This window comes from Chiloscyllium punctatum, chromosome 17 (genome assembly GCF_047496795.1).
Source record: "Chiloscyllium punctatum isolate Juve2018m chromosome 17, sChiPun1.3, whole genome shotgun sequence".
NCBI lineage: Eukaryota > Metazoa > Chordata > Chondrichthyes > Orectolobiformes > Hemiscylliidae > Chiloscyllium > Chiloscyllium punctatum.
This window is the reverse complement of record NC_092755.1, coordinates 42,213,080-42,237,127: the sequence shown is the minus strand read 5'-3', so window position 1 is coordinate 42,237,127 and position 24,048 is coordinate 42,213,080. Positions and strand designations below refer to the sequence as shown.

The 24,048-nt window shown below is 47.3% G+C and overlaps 1 protein-coding gene across 4 annotated transcripts in view; it reads left to right on the top strand.

Moving 5' to 3' along the window:
- Positions 1-726: 726 nt before the first annotated feature.
- med15 (mediator complex subunit 15) overlaps positions 727-24,048 on the top strand; it is a 159,164-nt gene continuing 135,842 nt past the window's right edge. For all 4 annotated transcript variants that reach the window (XM_072587003.1, XM_072587001.1, XM_072587002.1 and 1 more), the window contains exons 1-4: positions 727-888; positions 3,940-4,027; positions 4,568-4,619; positions 11,166-11,186. In XM_072587003.1, coding sequence (XP_072443104.1) covers positions 821-888; positions 3,940-4,027; positions 4,568-4,619; positions 11,166-11,186 — 229 coding nt within the window. In that variant the 5' untranslated portion in view covers positions 727-820. The remainder of the gene's footprint in view (positions 889-3,939; positions 4,028-4,567; positions 4,620-11,165; positions 11,187-24,048) is intronic.

The window sequence follows — 24,048 nt, the reverse complement described above, 5'->3', positions numbered from 1 at the left end:
AACATCTGAGCACTCTGGTTTTAAATTGAGGAACACGGTGTGGAATAATGAGATCCATATTTAAAATGGTCACAGTTTTAAATTTGGAAAAATTCCTGAATTTAAAAATTCTGATGATCACTAGAAAGGTTCCCTTTCTATCAATGAGACCCAGGATCATCAATGAGAGGGTAGGACACTAACACTCAGACAAACACTCCACCCTCTCACAGGGTCACCATCTCCATGAGATGACTCAGCGCCCCGTGCGGTGGGAGGACTGCTGTCGGAGGACTCAGCGCCCCGTGCGGTGGGAGGACTGCTGTCGGAGGACTCAGCGCCCCGTGCGGTGGGAGGACCTCTGTCGGAGGACACAGCGCCCCTGGCGGTGGGAGGACCGCTGTCGGAGGACACAGCTCCCCTGGCGGTTGGAGGACTGCTGTCGGAGGACACAGCTCCCCTGGCCGTGGGATCACCTCTGTCGGAGGACACAGCTCCCCTGGCGGTGGGAGGACCGCTGTCGGAGGACACAGCTCCCCTGGCGGTGGGAGGACCTCTGTCGGAGGACACAGCTCCCCTGGCGGCGGGAGGACCTCTGTCGGAGGACACAGCTCCCCTGGCGGCGGGAGGACCTCTGTCGGAGGACACAGCTCCCCTGGCGGTGGGAGGACCTCTGTCGGAGGACACAGCTCCCCTGGCGGTGGGAGGACCGCTGTCGGAGGACACAGCTCCCCTGGCGGTGGGAGGACCGCTGTCGGAGGACACAGCTCCCCTGGCGGTGGGAGGACCTCTGTCGGGTTGCTCCTGGTTCGTTGTTGGGTGACTCGGGCCAGGCCACACGATGGATGTGAATGTGAGCGATAGCGACTGGCGGAGCCCCGCGTTTCGGCAGAAAGTGGTGGCCCAGATGTGAGTAGTGTATTGGGGAAGGGCGAGCGGTGCCAGGCCGGACTGGGAGAGCCGAGCCCGGGTCTCGGTAACGTGGTGTGACTGGGAAAGGGAAAGGGCCCCAGGACCGACCTCGGGCTTTCCTGAGGCCCCGAGCCGGCTGACAGCATCGCGCGGGGGCGGCAGCTTCCTGAATGAGAGGCGGGAGACACTGACACTTAAAATAATATAAAAGAATTGCTGGAAAAACTCAGCAGGTCTGTCAGCACGTGTGGAGAGAAAACAGTTAACGTTTAAATTATAGTCACCTCCCCCTCCCCCAGAACATTCACCCTCGGGGGGGGGGGGGAGTACAGCGTCTGAGGAGCAGGAGAGGAGACCGCGTTTACACCACTCCCCCTCCCCCCCTCCCCCTCCCCCCCCCCCTCCCCCCCCCTCCCCCTCCCCCCCCCCCCCCCTCCTCCCCCCCCTCCCCCTCCCCCCCCCCTCCCCCCCCTCCCCCCCCTCCCCCTCCCCCCCCCTCCCCCCCCCTCCCCCTCCCCCTCCCCCTCCCCCTCCCCCACCCTCTCCCTCTCCCTCTCCCTCTCCCTCTCCCTCTCCCTCTCCCTCTCCCTCTCCCTCCCCCTCCCTCCCCCTCCCCCTCCCTCCCCCTCCCCCCCCCCCCGCCCCCCCCCCTCCCCCTCCCGCCCCCCCCCCTCCCCCTCCCGCCCCCCCCCCCCCCCCCCGGCCCTCTCTCCCCCCCCCGGCCCTCTCTCTCCCCCCCCCCCCCCCCCCCCCCCCGGCCCTCTCTCCCCCCCGCCCCCCCCCCCCCCGGCCCTCTCTTCCCCCCCCCCCCGGCCCTCTCTTCCCCCCCCCCCCCCCCCCCCCCCCCCCCGGCCCTCTCTTCCCCCCCCCCCCGGCCCTCCCTTCCCCCCCACCCCCGGCCCTCCCTTACCCCCCCACCCCCGGCCCTCCCTTACCCCCACCCCCGACCCTCTTTCCCCCCCCCACCCCCGACCCTCTTTCCCCCCCCCCACCCCCGACCCTCTTTCCCCCCCCCACCCCCGACCCTCTTTCCCCCCCCCACCCCCGACCCTCTTTCCCCCCCCCACCCCCGACCCTCTTTCCCCCCCCCACCCCCGACCCTCTTCCCCCCCCCCCACCCCCGACCCTCTTCCCCCCCCCCCACCCCCGACCCTCTTCCCCCCCCCCCACCCCCGACCCTCTTCCCCCCCCCCCACCCCCGACCCTCTTCCCCCCCCCCCCACCCCCGACCCTCTTCCCCCCCCCCACCCCCGACCCTCTTCCCCCCCCCCCACCCCCGACCCTCTTCCCCCCCCCCCACCCCCGACCCTCTTCCCCCCCCCCCACCCCCGACCCTCTTCCCCCCCCCCCACCCCCGACCCTCTTCCCCCACCCCCACCCCCGACCCTCTTCCCCCACCCCCACCCCCGACCCTCTTTCCCCCCCCCCACCCCCGACCCTCTTCCCCCCCCCCACCCCCGACCCTCTTTCCCCCCCCCCACCCCCGACCCTCTTTCCCCCCCCCCACCCCCGACCCTCTTTCCCCCCCCCCACCCCCGACCCTCTTCCCCCCCCCCCACCCCCGACCCTCTTCCCCCCCCCCCACCCCCGACCCTCTTCCCCCCCCCCACCCCCGACCCTCTTCCCCCCCCCCCACCCCCGACCCTCTTCCGCTAGCCAGTCCCTTGCCCTCGACCACTCCAACGACACTCTCCACACCAGCCACCCGTCATCCGCCACCTCCCCATGACTGTTCCCCTCCCCACGACGCTCCCAATTCCATGAGACCCCTTCCCCTCAACTCCACCCCTTGTTCCCTTCTTCCACGCCCCTTCCCCCAACTCCCTCCTCTCATCCCTATCCACTCCATGCTCCTTCCCCTTCACTGCTCCTCTGTCCCCTCCCCTTGATCAACCTGTCTCCCTCCCTTCACTGCTCCTCTGTCCCCTCCCCTCGATCACCCTGTCTCCCACCTTGTGGCGAGAGAGGGATTAATAATTTGTTTCAGAGCCCCTGCAATTTCCTACCTTGCCTCCCACAGCAGTCTGGGTGTATTCTTCTCGATTACTACTAGAAGCCTTGCTACGGAGCGGAGGTCGACATCCCTCTGGTAATTAAAACCCAAACACCCTGAGAAGGTATTCTCGTCTCATAATCTGATCAAGAAGTGTGAAAGTGCTATCTTTTACCCCCCAGTCTGCTATAAAGGAGTGGTTAAATGAGATGGCATCCTTACACCCAGTGTATAATTAACAAATAACTATTTTTTTGTCTAACTCAGTGAACAAATTAGCAGATTACTAACTAACCAGACAATCCCTGTCTAACCGAACTCCAGACCATCACAATTTGGACCTGACTAAGAAAATCAGTGAATCCCTCTCTAACTACGTACTCCTGAATAAAACAAGATTCTAATAGTATGCTGTTCCAATAATGCTGGTCTCACTTATATAAATCCAAATAATAAGCAAATAATAAATTAAAACTTAAGTCTTTCAAAGTTCACACAGTGTTTGTCTTCCTGAAATTTCTGTATCATCTTCTGTCGTATTCCACTGTCCAAAATGCCGCCTTAGTCATTTTCTGGTGTCAAGGCTATTATCTCAGTGCCATGTACCTTTATGAATAGATGTTGCTTTTTTTTTACTGAAAACTGGAATATTCTTATCTCTTCAGATGGCAGTTGGCTCTCCCTTGTCCGACCAATTGCCCCCATCTTTATACCAGTGCTGACATACTAATTTCTTTACAACGGATATGCTTAAGGTTGTCGACACCGTCAGGTTTAAATTTAATTGACTTTCAATCTCTAAGTGCTTTGTTTAAATTGATAGGCTAAATTTGAAAAGACTTGTTGTCGTAGTAAAATGCTGCTTGGCTGTTGGATATAAAATAGTTCAATCTGTGTACCTGCAGTTCCAACATTCATTTTCACTCATAAGCACCAAACAGAACACCATCTTTTCAAGGGATTACACAATGCTTTCCCCCATTTTACAGTTTTACCATTTTTACACAAAGTCTTTGTAATAGCCTGTTACCTCTGATGGCTGTTTTTCTTTCCAGAGACGAAGCCATGCGGGCAGCAGGTACTCCAATCACGAAGTCCAGCAAAGATATGGAAAACCACGTCTTCCTGAAAGCAAAGACAAGGGTAAGGGAGAAAGCTCTGAAATATGCCAAACTTGATTGGTGCTCAAAGGAACAAACTTTCCTTCTGGCATCATTCTGTTTAAGTTCTTCCTACTTCTTTAAACTGAAAGTAAAGCTTCCTGAACGCTGACCCATGAAACAACCCCATGACAGGGGTAGCAGAAATTAGATGCAGAGTAATTCTCCCTCTACACTGTCCTCACCATACACTCCCTGGACAGGGCCAGCATGAAGTTGGATTTGAATAGAGTTCCTGCTTTTTAAAATTGAAAGTAAAGCTGGTACCATCCAAATCAAGCACTCCCAGGACAGCAGAGTGAAGGGTTAGATACAAAATCCTGGAATTCCCTCCCTACCGGCATTGTGGGTCAACCCACAGCAAGTGGACTGCGGTGATTCAAGAAGGCAGAATAAAGTTCCTCTTACAGTGTCATACTTAATCATTCCTAGTGATCTTTATCTATTTTTATCAGTTAAACTGTTGTATTTTATCATGACAGTGGCATATGATCAGATTTTGTTCTGTTCCCTGTTCCAACAGGAGGAGTATCTTAGTTTGGTGGCAAGGCTTATTCTGCATTTTAGAGACATTCGTAAGTACTGTCAATTACTTCAGTTTTGGAGATTTGTTGAAGTTGCATCTTCATGGTCACTTCCAGTAAAACCAAATTTTTATTTTCAGGTTGTTTTAAAACCAAATTTAAACTCTCAAATGTCAGGGTAGATTTGGAACTTGCAATCTTCCAATTATTAATCTAATAACACAAATTATGCCTTCCAAGAGTAATATAATTTCAATACAACAATTTTAATATACGATTCAGTGTCTCTGAATCCTTTTGTTCTTCACAGGCCAGATGTGCTTTCACTCAATACACCAATGAGTTTTGTATGCCCTTTACTTGGCTACATCTACTATCTTTTGCAAGTGATTATTCAAGCCACATTCCCTTTATCCAAATGTAAGTGATTTTATATATAACATGATCAGCTATGGCTCTAATATCAACACATACATTTTGCTGGACAGTAGAACATCAGTTCACAGCTCACTGACTCCTATCCCACAGCTAATTATGTACCAAAGTTGTCTCTACCTCTTTAAGACCTTATGCTTAAATATTCGACTTACTCAGGAAACAGAAGATACTTTATCAAATGCCCTTTGAAAGTCTCTATATACAATAAGTGCACTACTTTCATCAGCCTTCTCTGTTAGCAACACAATCTGATTAGTTGAACAAAATTTTCAGTGTTTGCAGTCCCAAATGATGCTTGCTCTCCAAATAAGAACAAATTTTCTCTGTGTCAACTGGGTAAATAGTTCTTTCCAGCCGTGAGGGGGGCGATACCTAGCAGGTTCACCATTCTCCTATATTTTGGTCCGTGAAGTAACTCTCCAATCCTGTACTCTCCTCAAACTGAAGGGAAGTTGAAAGATTGTGGTTCAACCTACTGTTCTCATCTGTCTCGACTCCCTTAGCAGTCTCAACCTGGAGATTTGTGAATAGTGAATGATATCAGCCTCTTGAGCATTTCAGACGATCCAAATATCACAAACTTACTTATCCGAGCTGCAGTAGCACTATCCTTCCTTTATGGCAGCAGAGGGAGCGAGAGACAGCGGGGGTAGGTGAGGGAGGGTGAGACGGTGCGGGTCAGTTAAGAAGGGAAAGATGGTGCAGGTCAGTGTTGGAGGACGGGACGGTGTGGGGGTCAGTGTTGGAGGGCGGGGCGGTGCGGGTCAGTGAAGGAGGGTGGGGCGGTGCGGGTCGGTGAGGGAGGGCGGGGCGGTGCGGGTCGGTGAGGGAGGGTGGGGCGGTGCAGGTCAGTGAAGGAGGGTGGGGCGGTATGGGTCAGTGAAGGAGGGTGGGGCGGTGCGAGTCAGTTAGGAAGAGAAAGACGGTGCGGGTCAGTGAGGGAGGGTGGGGCGGTGCGGGTCGGTGAGGGAGGGTGGGGCGGTGCGGGTCGGTGAGGGAGGGTGGGGCGGTGCGGGTCAGCGCGGGAGGGGGAGATGCCGCGTGTCAGTGAGGGAGGGATTTGTGTGGGAGAGACTGCAGGCATCAGTGATGGAAAGACTGTTGGAAGGGGCCAGGGGATGAGAGAGGAGGTGGGTGATGGAAGGAGAGACAGACTACAGGGGTCAATGATGAGAAGAGAGAGACTGCAGGCTAAGGGAACACGTGATAAAGAGATTGACTGTGGGTGTCAAAGAGGGCGAGTGAGAGAAATTACAAGGGTCAGAGAGAGTGTGCGTGTGAGAAAGAAAGAAAAGCTGGTGGTCAGGTAGAGTGAGAAAGTGATCACGGGTGTCAGAGGGTTTGAGATACTGTGGGGATCATTGAGGGAGGGAGAGATTGCGAGAGTCAGTGAAGGAGAGAGTCTGCAGGGTTCAATGAGGGAGCGAGGGACTACTGGTTTCAGTCTGGGGTCAGTGAAGGAAAGACAGAGTTTATGGAAAGATTGAGGGAGCAAGAGAGGGAGATTGACAAGGAACTGAGAGAATCTGTCCATGTCAACTTGGGAAAGATTGAAATGGTTGAGAAGACTGTGGAATTAGCGAGTTTTGAGAAGATTTGTAGCTCAGGTTGAGGTTCTGGGTGTAGGTTTGCTTGCTGAATTATCCTTCCAGCCCAGTGAGCAAACCTACATCCACATCCAAGACTGTGGAATGTTAGCTTAGTGGTAATGTGCTTTACTTGAAATCCAGAGGCTGGCATTATTGTACCAGAGGCAGGAGTTCAAAATCCAACCATGGCAGCTGGGAATATTTCGATATAGCTAGTTACAGCTACATTAAAAAGCGATTTCAATATTGATGATCATGAAGCCATCGACTTCACTAATGTTCTCGAGAGAATAAGATTTACCATCTTTACCATGTTCTGGTCTACATGTGATTGCAGACCCTCATCTCCCTCTGAATTGACCAAGCAAGCAACTCATCTCAGAAATGTCCATTCAAAATAAAACAGCAGACTATCCAGCATTAAGCTAAGCATTGGCAGGGAAAAGGCAAACTGCAAATTCCTCCTCACAAACATTCAGGGGCTTGTGTTAAAATTGGGAGAGCTGCCCTACGGACAAGTCACAGTCTGAGATCGTCATGCTCGATGAATCATCCAAACACCACCAAATCCCACCATCATCATCCCTGGTTATGTCTTGTCCCACGAGCAGTACAGACCCACCAGAAATCATCGAACAATGACATACATTTGGGAGAGTGTACTGTGGAGTTGTGTAGATTCCATTAAGTCTTACGACTTTAAGTTGATGATGTGGAGATGCCGGTATTGGACTGGGGTGGACAAAATTAAACATACCACAACACCAGGTTATAGTCCAACAGGTTTATTTGGAAGCACTAGCTTTCGGAGCGCTGCTCCTTCATCAGGTAGCTGTAGATCAAGATCATAAGACACAGAAATTATAGCAAAAGATTACAGTGTCATGCAACTGATACGAAATATTGAACAAGCCTAGTCTCTTATCTTTTAGAATGGGTTGCAGGTTTTGGTTTATTAATATGTAAAAGCCAGAACTACTTTTCAGTCACATTCTTGAGATAACTTGGGTTTTATTTTGAAAAAAGGTGATATCTCAGCTCAGACAATGTATTAAAGATGTGAGGTTAGAGTCTGTGTGTATCCCAGTCTTGAGTAAGACTGGTTCTATTTCCAAAGTCCTCCAAGGCAGACTTCAGGATACGCAACAATGCAGAGTGGCCGAGCAGAGGCTGAAAGCCAAGTTTGGTACCTATGAGGATAGCTTCAACTGGAACCTTGGGTTTGTGTCACACTACAGATGACCCCACTACAGTATACAGTCTCTCTCTTACACACACGCATGCACACTTACATACTCTCATACGCAGACATTCTCTCATATACACGGTCTCTCTCAGACCGCCCAAGCATACACCCCCTCACAAGCTTATACTCCGTCATATTCATACACACTACCAAGGATGCACACAGGCAAATGTACACACTCTCACTCTATCATTCACATGTGCGCACACTCACTGTCTCCCACATGCGTGTGCGTGTGCTTGCTCTCTCTCTCTCTCTCTCTCTTTCTCCCCACCCCCCTCACATGCACGCAGGCACACGTATAAGTGTTTGGGGTGACTTTGCATTTGTGGAGTTGTAATTGCAGATACATTGTATTATGTTGAAAAAGCACACAATCTGCATGCAGTCAATCCATGTAACATTTTATAAATTCCTACGTTGGAAATAGAACCAGTCTGACTCAAGATTGGGATACAGACAGACTCTAACCTCACACCTTTAATGCATTGTCTGAGCTGAGATATTACTTTTTTTTATAAAACCTTAAGTTATCCTGAAAATGTGACTTGAAAGAAGTTCTGAGGTTTACATAATAATGAACCAAAACCTGTAGCCCATTCTAAAAGGTGAAAGACTTAACAGCAATCTAGGTTTGTTCAACATATGATATCAGTTGCATAACACTGTAATCTTTTGCAGTCTATTCTGTGTCATATCCTGTTCCACAGCTACCTGATGAAGGAGCAGTGCTCCGAAAGCCAGTACTTTAAAATAAACCTGTTGGACTATAACCTAATTTTTGACTTTAAATCCATCACAACTAACGAATCAGTATTTCTTCATGTTGAACACTAATTGGAAGAAACACCAAGGGTAGCAAGAGGTCAAAATATAACGTAGCTGACTGGCTTTGATGTCCATTACCAAGAGTGGCTTGGCATCGCCACTGTTGACTGAGCCCTGAAGGACATTGCTGTTAGACTAGGTCTGTGGCAAGTAGTGAGGGAAAAATTTGCTCAACCCTCTCTCACCAATCTGCCTGTCAGAAATACATCCGTCCATAACAGTATCTGGTGCTTGTGGAGATGTAATCCGATCTTCACATTGAGACTATCCTTCATGTTGGATGGAGCTACTGCCATGCTAAACAAGATAGGCTTAAAACCAAACTAGGCCCTTGTGAGAGACTGGGCCATCAGTAGCATCATTGTATTCAGTCACAATCTGTCAACTTATAGTACAGCACATCCTCCACACTCCCACTGCCAGCAACCATGTACAATGAATAATGGAGGTGATCAGGGCAAGAGCAGCATCAAGCATACCCTTTTTAAAAAAAGGGTGTCAGTGTGGTGAAGCTGCAGCACAAGGATATTTGTATACCAAACAGCAGAAGCAGCATGTAATAGTCAGAACTAAACGATTCGACAACCTAAGATCTAAGCTCTGCAGTCCTGCCACATCTCCATGGTGAATAGTGATAGACGCACACAAGGAGTGGAGACTCCTCAACTATCTTTGCCCTCAAAGGTGCGAGAGCCCAACACATCAATACTAAAAATTTTCACCACTCTTCAGTGTAAGCTGTCTGAGTGGATGATCCATTTCCTCCACCTCCTGAGGTCCCCAGCATCACAGATATCAGTCTTGAATTTGATTCACTACATTTAACACACATGCACTGTAAGCCAGTCTTACCTTAGTTTTATTTTTCGGGACAGTTTGCTTACCTTAGTTTTAAACTGTGGGTGTGTCACGTTGCTGTTACCGCCGTTAATTTGAGAGCCAGTGCCCAATCTATAAAAATCGTGCACGAATTACTGCTACCATGCCCAGTGGACCTGTAGCCACCAATACTTCTAATGTTTTTCTAGATCAAGGCACTTGTCTCTAGACCCAGGCTGAGTTAGGGAAGACAGATTCTAAAAATATATGGGTTGAACATAGAGCATAGAACATAGAACAATACAGCGCAGTACAGGCCCTTTGGCCCTCGATGTTGCGCCAATCCAAGCCCACCTAACCTACACTAGCCCACTATCCTCCATATGCCTTTTAAATGCCCATAAAGAGGGAGAGTCCACCACTGCTACTGGCATGGCATTCCATGAACTCACGACTCGCTGAGTAAAGAATCTACCCCTAAAATCTGCCCTGTACCTACCACCCCTTAATTTAAAGCTATGCCCCCTCGTAATAGCTGACTCCATACGTGGAAAAAGGTTCTCACGGTCAACCCTATCTAAACCCCTAATCATCTTGTACGCCTCTATCAAGTCACCCCTAAACCTCCTTTTCTCCAATGAAAAAGCCCCAAGTGCTTCAGCCTTGCCTCATACGATCTTCCTACCATACCAGGTAACATCCTGGTAAACCTCCTCTGCACCCGTTCCAGTGCCTCCACATCCTTCCTATAGTATGGCGACCAAAACTGCACGCAATACTCCAGATGCGGCCGCACCAGAGTCTTATACAACTGCAACATGACCTCAGGACTCCGGAACTCAATTCCTCTACCAATAAAAGCCAGTATGCCATATGCCTTCTTCACCGCACTATTTACCTGGGTGGCAGCTTTCAGAGATCTGTGTACATGGACACCAAGATCCCTCTGCTCATCCACACTACCAAGTATCCGACCATTAGCCCAGTACCCCATCTTCTTGTTACTCTTACCAAAGTGAATCACTTCACACTTACCTACATTGAACTTCATTTGCCACCTTTCTGCCCAGCTGTGCAGCTTATCTATACCCCGCTGTAACCTGCCACATCCTTCCTCACTGTCAACAACTCCACCGACTTTCGTATCATCCGCAAACTTGCTCACCCGACCTTCTAGCCCCTTCTCCAGGTCATTTATAAAAATGACAAACAGCACTGGTCCCAAAACAGATCCTTGCGGAACACCGCTAGTAACGGCACTCCAAGATGAACCTTTACCATCAACTACTACCCTCTGTCTTCTTTCAGCCAGCCAATTCCTAATCCAAACCTCCAACTCACCCTCAATGCCATACCTCCGTATTTTTTGCAGTAGCCTACCATGGGGAACTTATCAAACGCCTTACTAAAATCCACATACACCACATCTACTGCTTTACCCTCATCCACCTCCTTAGTCACCTTCCCAAAGAATTCAATAAGGTTTGTGAGGCATAATCTGCCCTTCACAAAACCATGCTAACTATCCTTGATAACATTATTCCTATCCAGATGTTGAAACCTTTTTGTGTTAAAGTGGATGCAGTGTAGTATCTTGCACATTTAACTCTGCTGTGTTGAAAATGCTGAAGGGCATATTTCCTCTTTATAATCTTCTGATGTGTTGTGTTTTTGCAGATAAGAAGAGTCGAGCTGGTGGTAAGCAGTATTTAATTTCAGACTTCAGTGAGATACAATAAAATTGTGCCTTTGAAATGATTGACTGGTTACCTGATTCAGGCCTGTAATTGTTGTGATTGTCATGACAGCAATGCATAGATATCCTGGCATTTTGTTTTATTTGTCCACTGGTTGTGGGCTTCACTGACAGCATCAACATTTATTGCCCATCCCTTATCTGGAGCTTTCTTTTTGAACCACTGCTGTCTATGGGTCCAGGGTCAGATTTGTCGAGTAGTCAGCAGGTAAAAGAGAAAGATGGGGCAAGGTTTTCTGTGCAGCTGCTTAGTCCTGTTGAAAGTGAACAATAATGAAGGACTCTTTCCTGATATCTCTATTGCTATTCGTTGTGAGACCTCGTAATGGCAGTATGTACAATTTGGAGGCCAGAAGGTTCCTTGTGACTTTCCAGTCTCTGATCTAAACTGGGATTGCACTGGGGGCACTCAAACTGACCTCACTCCTCCTCCAGTTTTGTAAGGGTAAAATGAGCCAGCCCCTGTCACACCTGCCCATTGAGTAAGGAGAGGATCAGGCTCTATTGTGATAGTCCTTGGGATGAATGCCTTGTTGACAGTCTGACTCTCCCTACATATTCTTGACCCACATTCCAGCATTTTTCTAGCAAAGCCCTAGTGTTGATTCCCTTGGGTTCAGTTCATGCTTCTACAGTATTGCTATTGCAAACTACTTCTGTTGAAATCTGAGTCTCTCAAATAAATGCAACTCCTGCAATGACTGTTGTGAACTAAACTACTCATGCTGTTGAAGTCCAGGCTTTACTCCTGGGGTAAGAATGATTGGGAACTTGACATTCTCAACTGTTTATAAGGGAACAGTCCTTACTAAGCTGCTTTGTTAAATTGATGCATAGAGGTGAGCTTGTAATCATCCATGCAAAGGAGGTTTCAGCCTCAGCCCTACACCCAGGATGAGCTCATCTTTCTTTGTTCTTTGGCTTGGGAGATAGGGAGGATGTTCCTGCTTTTGCTCACTACTGAAATGAAATGTGTGCATGATATATTGTAAGAGGATAGGGTATTCTATCAACATCACACTCTCGGCTTGTGTCAAGACAAGCTGTGAGAGGCTAAAGTTCCTGTAGTTTGGTAACCATGAGAAGGCTGAAAGAGAAAACAAGAATGAAAGTGTACAATGTGCATGAAAGCAGAAAAAGTTTTAACCATCAGGAATGTATCATTTCCCCATTACCAGTTTCCTGTTAGGGTAGGGGTGAGTGGTGATGGCTGTTCACTGTTGTTTTGGGGGAGACAATACCTTTCAAGACGTGGAAGGGAATTGATCCCTGGTGCAGATGCAATATTCTATTCAGGATGTCTGGTACGCGAATCGCTGCTGTTCACTTTGCAAGCTGATTCAGCAAAGATCTGTGTGGCGATCTGTGTTGGTTACTGTTCTGGAAGTGGTTCCCTCTTCTTTTTGTGCTGCTGCTATTCCTCGTGAGGCAAGTCCTTTTCCTGTTAGACTTTTTTTCCCCCCTATACAGAGCCACAACTAATAGTATACAAAGTTCCTACAGAAATCATCATTTTGAAAATTTTCTAATCCTGAGGTGGTAGTGATATCACTTATTTACCTTTGGCTTCTGTGATGGAAAGTCACATTGTAGGAATTGTAGGAACCAAAAATCTGATGACAATCAGAAATTTAAACCAATTAATGGTAACAATGTAGTAATACCAGAGACATTACTGTAACTCTCACCCTAGATCGAGATTCCCTGGAGCTGATGTCCTATTGCTTGGGTTCAAAAGGAGGTGAATGTAGATATCATGGATGCCTCTGTTTTGATCTGATAAAACTCCCCAGATTTTTGGAAGGTGAAAGATACAACCCTGTTGTTCAAGGAAGGAGGGCAAGGAAATGTAACTGTAGGCTGACTAGCCTGCTCTCCATCTTCAGGAAAATGCTAAAGCCTGTTATTGGGATTTAGTTTAAAGGAAGTTTTAGAAAATCATCACATGGTTTCATGAAGGGGAAATCATGTTTAATACTTTTTTAGAAGATCCAACTAGAAAGGGGCAACCAGTGAATGCGGTATATTTGAGTTTTCAAAAGCAATTGATAAGGTGCCATGTGGGACATTATAACACAAAACTTGGGCTTGTGAGATTGCAGCATCACGTGAAGACACGGGAAAAAAAGCTTAGTATAATTTGGTCAATTTTCAAGTTGACAGACTGTAACTAGTGATGGAAACAAGGATCAGTGCATATCCCTAAGCTGTTTATAAGCTATATCATTGGTTCATATCATTTGTGGGCGGCACTGTGGCACAGTGGTTAGCACTGTTGCCTCACAGCGCCAGGGACTCGGGTTCATTTCCCGCCTCAGGCGACTGACTGTGTGGAGTTTGCACATTCTCCCTGTGTCTGGGTGCTCCGGTTTCCTCCCACAGTCCAAAAAATGTGCAGGTTAGGTGAATTTGCCATGTTAAATTGCCCGTAGTGTTAGGTGAAGGGGTAAATGTAGGAGTATGGGTCTGGGTGGTATATGCTTCGGTGGGTCGGTGTGGACTTGTTGGACCGAAGGGCTTGTTTCCACACTGTAAATAATGTAATGTAATTTAGGTGAAGGGATTAGGTGCAATATACAGTATTCAGGTTTACTGACAGAACAAAGATGAAGGCTGTTTGGACAAATTGTGTGTGGAAGTGTGAAATCATCCACTTTAGCAGGAAGGAGCAGGATATTTTTTGAAATTGAGAGTCGAGCAGTTGTTGCTATACAGAAAGCTTTTGTTACACTTAGGCACAAACCACAAAGTTTGCATGAAGCTGCACCAAGCAAATAGGGTAACAGTCATTATGTCAGCTTTTATTGCAAGAAAGTGATGTTTTTGCACCAAACTTGAAACATAGAAAACTTAAGTCTCTTCTGGTTTATCCTCCACATGAATCATCCCCTATCTCTGTTCATCTAACCTGATAAATGCATCTTTCTATTCTATTATTTCGCTGTGTTTTAAGAAGAAGCTAGGTAAGAACAAATCTCTTGTTTGTCTCAACTGCTTCTTGCAGTTCAAGTTCCACATTTTTTATTGCACTGTGGGTGCAAAACTACATTTGATAAGGTTCCCCCTGGTAGGCTCATTTAGAAGGTCAGGAGGAATGGGATACAGCTGTCTGGATACAGAATTGGCTGGCCAACAGAAGACAGCGAGTGGTAGTAGAAGGAAAATATTCTGCCTGGAAGTCAGTGGTGAGTGGTGTTCCACAGGGCTTAGTCCTTGGGCCTCTACTGTTTGTAATTTTTATTAATGACTTGGATGAGGGGATTGAAGGATGGGTCAGCAAGTTTGCAGACGACACAAAGGTTGGAGGTGTCTTTGACAGTATAGAGGCTTGTTGTAGGCTGAAGCGGGACATTGACAGGATGCAGAGGTGGGCTGAGAGGTAGCAGATGGAGTTCAACCTGGATAAATGCGAGGTGATGCATTTTGGAAGGTCGAGTTTGAAAGCTGAGTACGGGATTAAGTATCGGATTCTTGGCAGTGTGGAGGAACAGAGGGATCTTGGTGTGCAGGTACATAGATCCCTTAAAATGGCCACCCAAGTGGACAGGGTTGTGAAGAAAGCATAATGGTGTTTTGGCTTTCATTAACAGGGGGATTGAGTCTAAGAGTCGTGAGATCTTGTTGCAGCTCTATAAAACTGCAGTTGGACTACTGCGTCCAGTTCTGGTCGCCCTACTATAGGACAGATGTGGATGCTTTGGAGAGGGTTCAGAGGAGGTTTACCGGAATGCTGCCTGGACTGGAGGGCTTATCTTATGTAGAGAGGTTGACTGAGCTCGGACTTTTTTCATTGGAGAAAAGGAGGAGGAGAGGGGACCTAATTGAGGTATACAAGATAATGAGAGGCATAGACAGAGTTGATAGCCAGAGACTATTTCCCAGGGCAGAAATGACTAACACGAGGGGTCATAGTTTTAAACTGGTTGGAGGAAAGTATAGAGGGGATGTCAGAGGTGGGTTCTTTACACAGAGTTGTGAGAGCATGGAATGCATTGCCAGCAGCAGTTGTGGAAGCGAGGTCATTGGGGACATTTAAGAGACTACTGGACATACATATGGTCACAGAAATTTGAGGGTGCATACATGAGGATCAGTGGTTGGCACAACATCGTGGGCTGAAGGGCCTGTTCTGTGCTGTACTGTTCTATGTTCTATGTTTTGAATCTCCAGTGGTGGTGATGTCTTCTCAGTGTCTTTTTTTAATGTTAACAGTGCCCCAAATTTGGTCTCATCAACAGAATTTGAAATTGTATTTCTGATTTTCAAGTCCAAATAATTTTACGTAATTTGTGAAAAATAGTGCTCCCAATTCTGACTTTCGTGGAGCTCTACTTTCTATCGGTTGACCTAAGTGGCTTATTTAAAGACTTAGTGTTTTCTGTCCTGTAATAAATCTGCAGGAGTCAAGGGATCAAAGGACCTGCCACAACTGTTTATAGCTTTGAGACCACATCTCAGGCAAGGTTTTAGTTTCCTAAGGAGGAATATGTTTGTTTTATGGAGGTCGTGATAGAGATTTACTAGTTTGAGTCCTAGGATGAGGAGAATGGAGGTTGAATAGAATGGACCCATATCTCCAATTTAGAAGAATTAGGAGTGACCTTACTGAAAGTTGTACAATTATTAGTGGTCTTGATAGGATAGAAACTGCGAGGCTGGTTCACCCCTGCGTGGAAAGTCTAAAATGATAGGTCATAGTCTCAGAATAATGTGTCACCCATTTAAGATTTGGACAAGGAGAATGTCTTCATTCAGAGGGTTGTGAATCTTTGTACTTCTCTACTTCTAATTCTCAGCCAATAAGTACATTCAGAACGGAGATTGATAGAACTTTTGGGCCCCAAGGATAATGTGAGAAAGACATGTTGATTTGGAAGATCTTACTGAATAATGTGGCAGGAGAAAGTGAGGACTGCAGATGCTGATGAAGAGCTAATGCTCAAAATGTTGACTGTCTTGCTCTTCAGATGTTGCCTGACTGGCTGTGCTTTTCCAGCACCACACTTATTGACACTGAGTAATGTGGCAGGTTGAATGGACTCTATTTCTTGTTGATGGCTTTCCCTCTATCATAAGGTCAGAAGTGGGAAAGTTCGCGAATGATCGCAAAATACTCAGCACCATTCTTGGTTCACATTTAAATGCAACAAGACCTGGACATGATACTCAAGTATCACGTGCACCACACAAATACCAGGCAATGACTGTTGCCCAACAAAAGAGAATCTAATTATCACCTCTTAACATTTATCACTGAATTCCCCCACTATCAATGTCCAGAGCATTACTATTGACCAGAAACAGAACTGGACTAGTCATACAAGTACAGTAGCAACAACAGCAGGTCAGAGGCTCGGAATCCTGCAGTGAGAAACTCACCACCTGACTCCTCAAATGCTGTCAACCAACAAGGCACAGTCAAGAGTGGAATGGAAGGATGCTCACTTGGATGGATGATGCAGCTCCAACAACCATTTGAAAGCAAAGCAGCCTGCTTGATTGGCACCACATTCACAACCCTCCACTCCCTCCAATACTGGCGCTCAGTAGTAGCAGACTGTACTATTTGTGCAGAAATTCGCTGAGGTTCCTTAGACAGTACCTTCCAAACTATGACCATTACTGTCTCGAAGGACAAGGGCAGCAAACACATGGGAACACCACCATCTGGAAGTTCCCCTACAAGCCACTCACCATCACTGTCATTAATTCAAAATCCTAGAAATAGATGACAGTACAGCAGCTCACCATCTTCTCAAGGGTAACTAGGAGTGGGCAATAAATGCTGGCTCAGCCAGAGCCAGCCACATCCTGTGAATAAATAAAGAGACGTATAAGACAAAAACCCAGATTTTGAATGGACCAATATCTGGCCCCGAAATGCAGCTGGTTTCAAACATATGGTTTCTGTGAATTCTGTCACTCTCCCCTGATTTACAGCATAAAACCTTGTTGTGAATGAATTCACTGTTAATACAGCTTCACATCAGTTGTTACAAATTTAATTGATCATTTGGCAAAGGATGAATATACCACATTAAGTAAATTAGTGAAATCTGTAAATTTGGGTCACTTAAGAATGTTAAATTAGGTGTTCTCTGTTTGTGGATATTCTTATTGTAATAAGTTGGTTGAGTCTAATAAAATAACTGAAGACTGGCAGAACAATCTTCCCCTTTTTTGCTAATTTTGGAACCCTTATCAGCAGGTTTCTGTTAATTTTCTGATTTTTGTGTTTCCTAGTTCATTACCACTGTTATGACACAGGTAAACCCCTCTGTTAATTTAAACCTGACACACAGAAACACCGAAATCGACGTTTCGGGCAAAAGCCCTTCATCAGGAATAAAGGCAGAGAGCCTGAAGCATGGAGAGATAAGCTGGAGGAGGGTGGGGAGTAAGTAGTTTAGAGTGCAATTGGTGAGTGGGGGAGGGGATGAAGGTGATAGGTCAGGGAGGAGGGTGGAGTGGATAGGTGGAAAAGGAGATAGGCAGGTAGGACAAGTCCGGACAAGTCATGGGGACAGTGCTGAGCTGGAAGTTTGGAACTAGGGTGAGGAAATGAGGAAACTGTTGAAGTCCACATTGATGCCCTGGGGTTGAAGTGTTCCGAGGTGGAAGATGAGGCGTTCTTCCTCCAGACGTCTGGTGGTGAGGGAGCGGCGATGAAGGAGGCCCAGGACCTCCATGTCCTCGGCAGAGTGGGAGGGGGAGTTGAAATGCTGGGCCACGGGGCGGTGTGGTTGATTCGTGCGGGTGTCTCGGAGATGTTCCCTAAAGCGCTCTGCTAGGAGGCACCCAGTATCCCCAATGTAGAGGAGACCGCATCGGGAGCAACGGATACAATAAATGATATTAGTGGGTGTGCAGGTAAAACTTTGATGGATGTGGAAGGCTCCTTTAGGGCCTTGGATAGAGGTGAGGGAGGAGGTGTGGGCACAGGTTTTACAGTTCCTGCGATGGCAGGGGAAGGTGCCAGGATGGGAGGGTGGGTTGTAGGGGGGCATGGACCTGAAGGAGCCTTCCGCCTCGGAACACTTCAACCCCAGAGCATCAACATGGACTTCAACAGTTTCCTCATTTCCCCTTCCCCCACCTCACCCTAGTTCCAAACTTCCAGCTCAGCACTGTCCCCATAACTTGTCCGGACTTGTCCTACCTGCCTATCTTCTTTTCCACCTATCCACTCCACCCTCTCCTCCTTGACCTATCACCTTCATCCCCTCCCCCACTCACCCATTGTACTCTATGCTACTTTCTCCAAGCCCCCACCCTCCTCGAGCTTATCTCTGCACACTTCAGGCTCTCTGCCTTTATTCCTGATGAAGGGCTTTTGCCCGAAACATCGATTTCACTGCTCCTTGGATGCTGCCTGAACTGCTGTGCTCTTCCAGCCCCACTAATCCAGAATCTGGTTTCCAGCATCTGCAGAAACACACCTCGTCCCATAATTTGTAAAATTTCGAGAAGCAAAGAAGATAGAAAGTAGAACATTACAGCTCAGTACAGGCCCTCCGGTCCTTGATGTTGTGCTGACCTGTGAAGCCCATCTAACCTATACTATTCCATTTTCGTTCATATGTTGATCCAATGACCATTTAAATGCCCTTAGAGTTGGCGAGTATACTACTGTTGCAGGCAGAGCATTCCACGCCCCCAGTACTCTGAGTAAAGAAACCACCTCTGACATCTGTTCTATATCTGTCCTCCATCGTGCTAGCAGTCACTATCCGAGGAAAAAAGGCTCTCATTATCCACCCTATCTAATCCTCTGATTATCTTATATGTCTCAATTAAATCACCTCTCAATCTCCTCCTCTCTAACAAAAGCAGCCTCAAATCCCTCAGCCTTTCCCTGTAAGACATGCCCTCTATACCAGGCAACATCTTAGTAAATCCCCTCTGCACCCTTTCCAAAACTTCCACATCCTTCCTATAATGTGGTGACCTAAAGTGTACGCAATACCCCAAGTGTGGCCGCAGCAGAGTTTTGCTACAGCATGACTTCGTGGCTCTGAAACTCAATCCCTCTACCAATAAAAGCTAACATACTTAACAACCCTATCAACCTGGATGGCTTCTTTCAGGGAACTATGCACATGGACAACGAGATCTCTCTGTTCATCTACACTACCAAGAATCTTACCATTAGCTCGGTATTCTTTATTTCTGTTGCTCCTTCCAAAATGAATTGCCTCACACTTTTCTGCATTACACTCCATTTGCCACCTCTCAGCACAGCTCTGCAGCTTATCTATATCCTTCTGTAACCTGCAACATCCTTCTGCACTATCCACAACTCCACCAGCCTTAGTATCATCCACAAGTTTACTAACATATCCTTCAATGCCCTCATCTAGGTTGTTTATAAAAATGACAAACAGCAGTGGACCCAAAACAGATCCTTGCGGTACACCACGAGTAACAACTTCAGGGTGAACATTTACCATCAACCACCAGCCTTTGTCTTCTTTCAGCTAGCCAATTTCCTATCCACATCCTCAATCCCATGCCTCCATATTTTGTGCAATAAATAGCCTACTGTGGGGAACCTTATCAAATGCCTTACTGAAATCCCTATACACCGCATCAACTGCTTTCCCCTCATCCACTTGTTTGATTCTCTTTGAGAAGGTGAACAATGAGCTTTGTGAGGCATGACCTACCCTTCACAAAACCATTTTGACTATCCCTAATCAGCATATTCCTCTCGAGACGATTAAAATTCTTTCTTTTATAACCTTTTCCAACACTTACCCACAACTGAAGTAAGGCTCGCTGGTCTATAATTTCCAGGATTGTCTCTACTTCCATTCTTGAACAAGGGAATAACATTTGCTATCCTCCAGATATCTAGCGTTATTCAAGTAGATAATGACGATGTAAAGATCAAAGCCAAAGGCTCTGCAATCTCCTCCTAGCTTCCCAGAGAATCCTAGGATATATACCATCCAGCCCAGGAGACATCTATTTTTACGCTTTTCAGAATTGCTAACACCTCCTCCTTGTGAACTTCATTCCCATCTAGTCTGGTAGCCTGTATCTCAGTATTATTCTTGACAATATTGTCTTTTTCCAGTGTGAATAATGACGAAAAGTATTCATTTAGTGCTTCCCATCTCCTCTTACCCCATGCACAACTTCCCACGACTATCCATGATTGGCCCTAACCTTACTCTAGTCATTCTTTTCTTCCTGATATACCAATAGAAAGCATTAAGGTTTTCTTGAATCCTATCTGCCAACGACTTATCATGTCCCCTCCTGGCTCCTCTTAACTCTTTCTTTAGGCCTTTCCTCGCTAACCAGTAACTCTCAAGCTCCCTAATTGAGCCATCACATCTCATCCTTACATAAGCTGCCTTCTTCCTCTTGACAAGAGATTCAACTTCCTTAGTAAACCACGGCTCCCATGCTTGACAACTTCCTCCCTGCCTAACACATACAAACTTATCAAGGACACGCAGTAGCTGTTCCCTGAATAAGCTCCACATTTCAATTGTGCCCATCCCTTGTAGTTTCTTCTCCATCTTATACATCCTAAATCCTGCCTTATCGCATCGTAATTGTCTTTCCCCCAACTATAACTCTTGCTCTGTGGTATATACCTATCCCTTTGAATCATTAAAGTAATCATAACCGAATTATGGTTACTATCACCAAAATGCTCACCTATCTCCAAATCTAACACCTGGCTGGGTTCATTACCCAGTACCAAATCTAATGTGGCCTCGACCTCCGTTGACCTGTCTACATAATGTATCAGGAAACCCTCCTGCACACATTGGACAAAAACTGACCCATCTAAAGTCCTCAAACTATAGTATTTCCAGTCAATATTTGGAAAGTTAAAGAACCCATAACAACTACCCTGTCACACTTTCTCCTATCAAGAGCCATCTTTGCTATCCTTTGCTCTACTTGTCTGGAACTATCCAGAAGTCTATAGAAAACTCCTAACTGGGTGATCTCTCCTTTCCTGCTTCTAACCTCAGCCCATACTAACTCAGTAGACGAGTTCTCAAACGTCCTTTCTGCTACCATAATACCCCTTTTACCATCTTCTCTGATCTTACTGAAACATCCACATCCCAGACCTTGCAACCAGCATTCCTGTCCCTGCTCTATCCATGTCTCTAAAATGGCCGCAACATCGAAATCCCAGGTACCAACCCATGCTACAAGTTCACCCACCTTATTCTGGATGCTCCTGGCAATGAAATAGACACACTTCAAACCAATGTTTTGCTTGCCAGTGCCCTTTTGAGACATTAGATTAGATTAGATTAGATTAGATTACTTACAGTGTGGAAACAGGCCCTTCGGCCCAACAAGTCCACACCGCCCCGCCGAAGCGTAACCCACCCATACCCCTACATCTACATTTACCCCTTACCGAACACTACGGGCAATTCAGCATGACCAATTCACCTGACCCTGCACATCTTTTTGGATTGTGGGAGGAAACCGGAGCACCCGGAGGAAACCCACGCAGACACGGGGAGAACGTGCAAACTCCACACAGTCAGTCGCCTGAGGCGGGAAATGAACCCGGGTCTCAGGCGCTGTGAGGCAGCAGTGCTAACCACTGTGCCACCGTGCTGCCCACAAATGAAATGTTATTGCTGACCTCACTACTAAATTGAACTACAAATTAGGTTCCCATTTCCCTGCTGAATTATTTTGGTATTGGTACCTCTCTGGTTCAGGCAAAGACAATCCTGTTTGTAGAGGTCCCACTTACACCAGAATGAGCCCCAATTATCCAAATATCCAAAACCCTCCCTCCTGCACCATCTCTGTAGCCATGTGTTCAACTCCTCTCTCTCCCTATTCCTCACCTCGCTAGCATGGGCACAGGCAGCAAACCAGAGATAACAACACAGTTTTTTCCCGCTGTAAGCCTCCACCCTAGCTCCCTGAATTTCTGCCTGAAATCCCCATCCCTCTTCCTACCTATGTCATCGGTGCCGATGTGGAACACGACTTGAGGCTACTCCCGCTCCCACTCAAGGATACCGAAAACGCTATCAGAGACATCATGAACCCTGGCATCTGGGAGGCAGCACACTAACCATGAGTGTCTCTCGTTCCCACAGAACCTCCTATCTGTCCCTGTAACTATGGAGTCCCCAGTGACTAATGCTCTGCTCCTCTTTCCCCCTTCCCTTCTGTTCCAGACCTGTGTCTCAGTGTTTTCCCCTGGTAAGTCATTCCCCCAACAGTATCCAAATGGTATACTTGTTGAGGGAAATGGCCACAGGAGATTCCTGCACTGCCTGCTGGTTCCCTTTCCATCCCCTGACGGTAACCCATCTACTTTCTTCTTGTACCTGAGGTTGACTACCTCCCTGTAACTCCTCTCAATAGCCCCCCTGCCTCCCGAGTGATCTGAAGTTGCTCCAGCTCCAGCTCCAGTTTCAATAGACAATAGGTGCAGGAGTAGGCCATTCTGCCCTTCGAGCCTGCACCACCATTCAATATGATCATGGCTGATCATCCTTAATCAGTATCCTGTTCCTGCCTTATCTCCATAACCCTTGATTCCACAATCCTAGAGAGCTCTATCCAACTCTTTCTTAAGTGAATCCAGAGATTGGCCTCCATTGCCCTCTGGGGCAGAGCATTCCACACAGCCACCACTCTCTGGGTGAAGAAGTTTCTCCTCATCTCTGTCCTGTATTTTTAAGCTGTGTCCTCTGGTTTGGCACTCACCCATCAGCGGAAACATGTTTCCTGCCTCCAGAGTGTCCAATCCTTTAATAATCTTATATGTCTCAATCAGATCCCCTCTCAGTCTTCTAAACTCAAGGGTATACAAGCCCAGTCGCTCCAGTCTTTCAGTGTAAGGTAATCCCACCATTCCAGGAATTGACCTCATGAACCTACGCTGCACTCCCTCAATAGCCAGAATGTCTTTCCTCAAATTTGGAGACCAGAACTGCACAGAGTACTCCAGGTGTGGTCTCACCAGGCCCCTGTACAGCTGCAGAAGAATCTCTTTGCTTCTATATTCAATCCCTCTTGTTATGAAGGCCAGCATGCTATTAGTGTGGGCGGCACGGTGGCACAGTGGTTAGCACTGCTGCCTCACAGCGCCAGAGACCTGGGTTCACTTCCCGCCTCAGACGACTGACTGTGTGGAGTTTGCACATTCTCCCTGTGTCTGTGTGGGTTTCCTCCGGGTGCTCTGGTTTCCTCCCACAGTCCAAAAATGTGCAGGTCAGGTGAATTGGCCATGCTAAATTGACATAGTGTTAGGTGAAGGGGGTAAATGTGGGGGAATGGGTCTGGGTGGGTTGCGCTTCGGCGGGTCGGTGTGGACATGTTGGGCCAAAGGGCCTGTTTCCACACTGTAAGTAATCTAAACCTCCTTCACTACCTGCTGTACCTGCAGGCTTCATTGACTGGTGTACAAGAACACCCAGATCTCTCTGTACTGCCCCTTTACCTAAATTGATTCCATTTAGGTAGTAATCTGCCTTCCTGTTCTTGCCACCAAAGTGGATAACCATACATTTACCCACATTAAACTGCATCTGCCATGCATCTGATCAATCACCTAATTTGTCCAGGTCACCCTGTAATCTCCTAACATCCTCATCACATTTCACCCTGCCACCCAGCTTAGTATCATCTGCAAATTTGCTAATACCATTTTCTATATCATTAACATATATTGTAAAAAGCTGCGGTCCCAGTACTGATCCCTGCGGTACCCCACTGATCACTGCCTGCCATTCCGAAATGGAGCCATTTATCACTACTCTTTGTTTCCTGTCAGCCAACCAACTTTCAATCCAA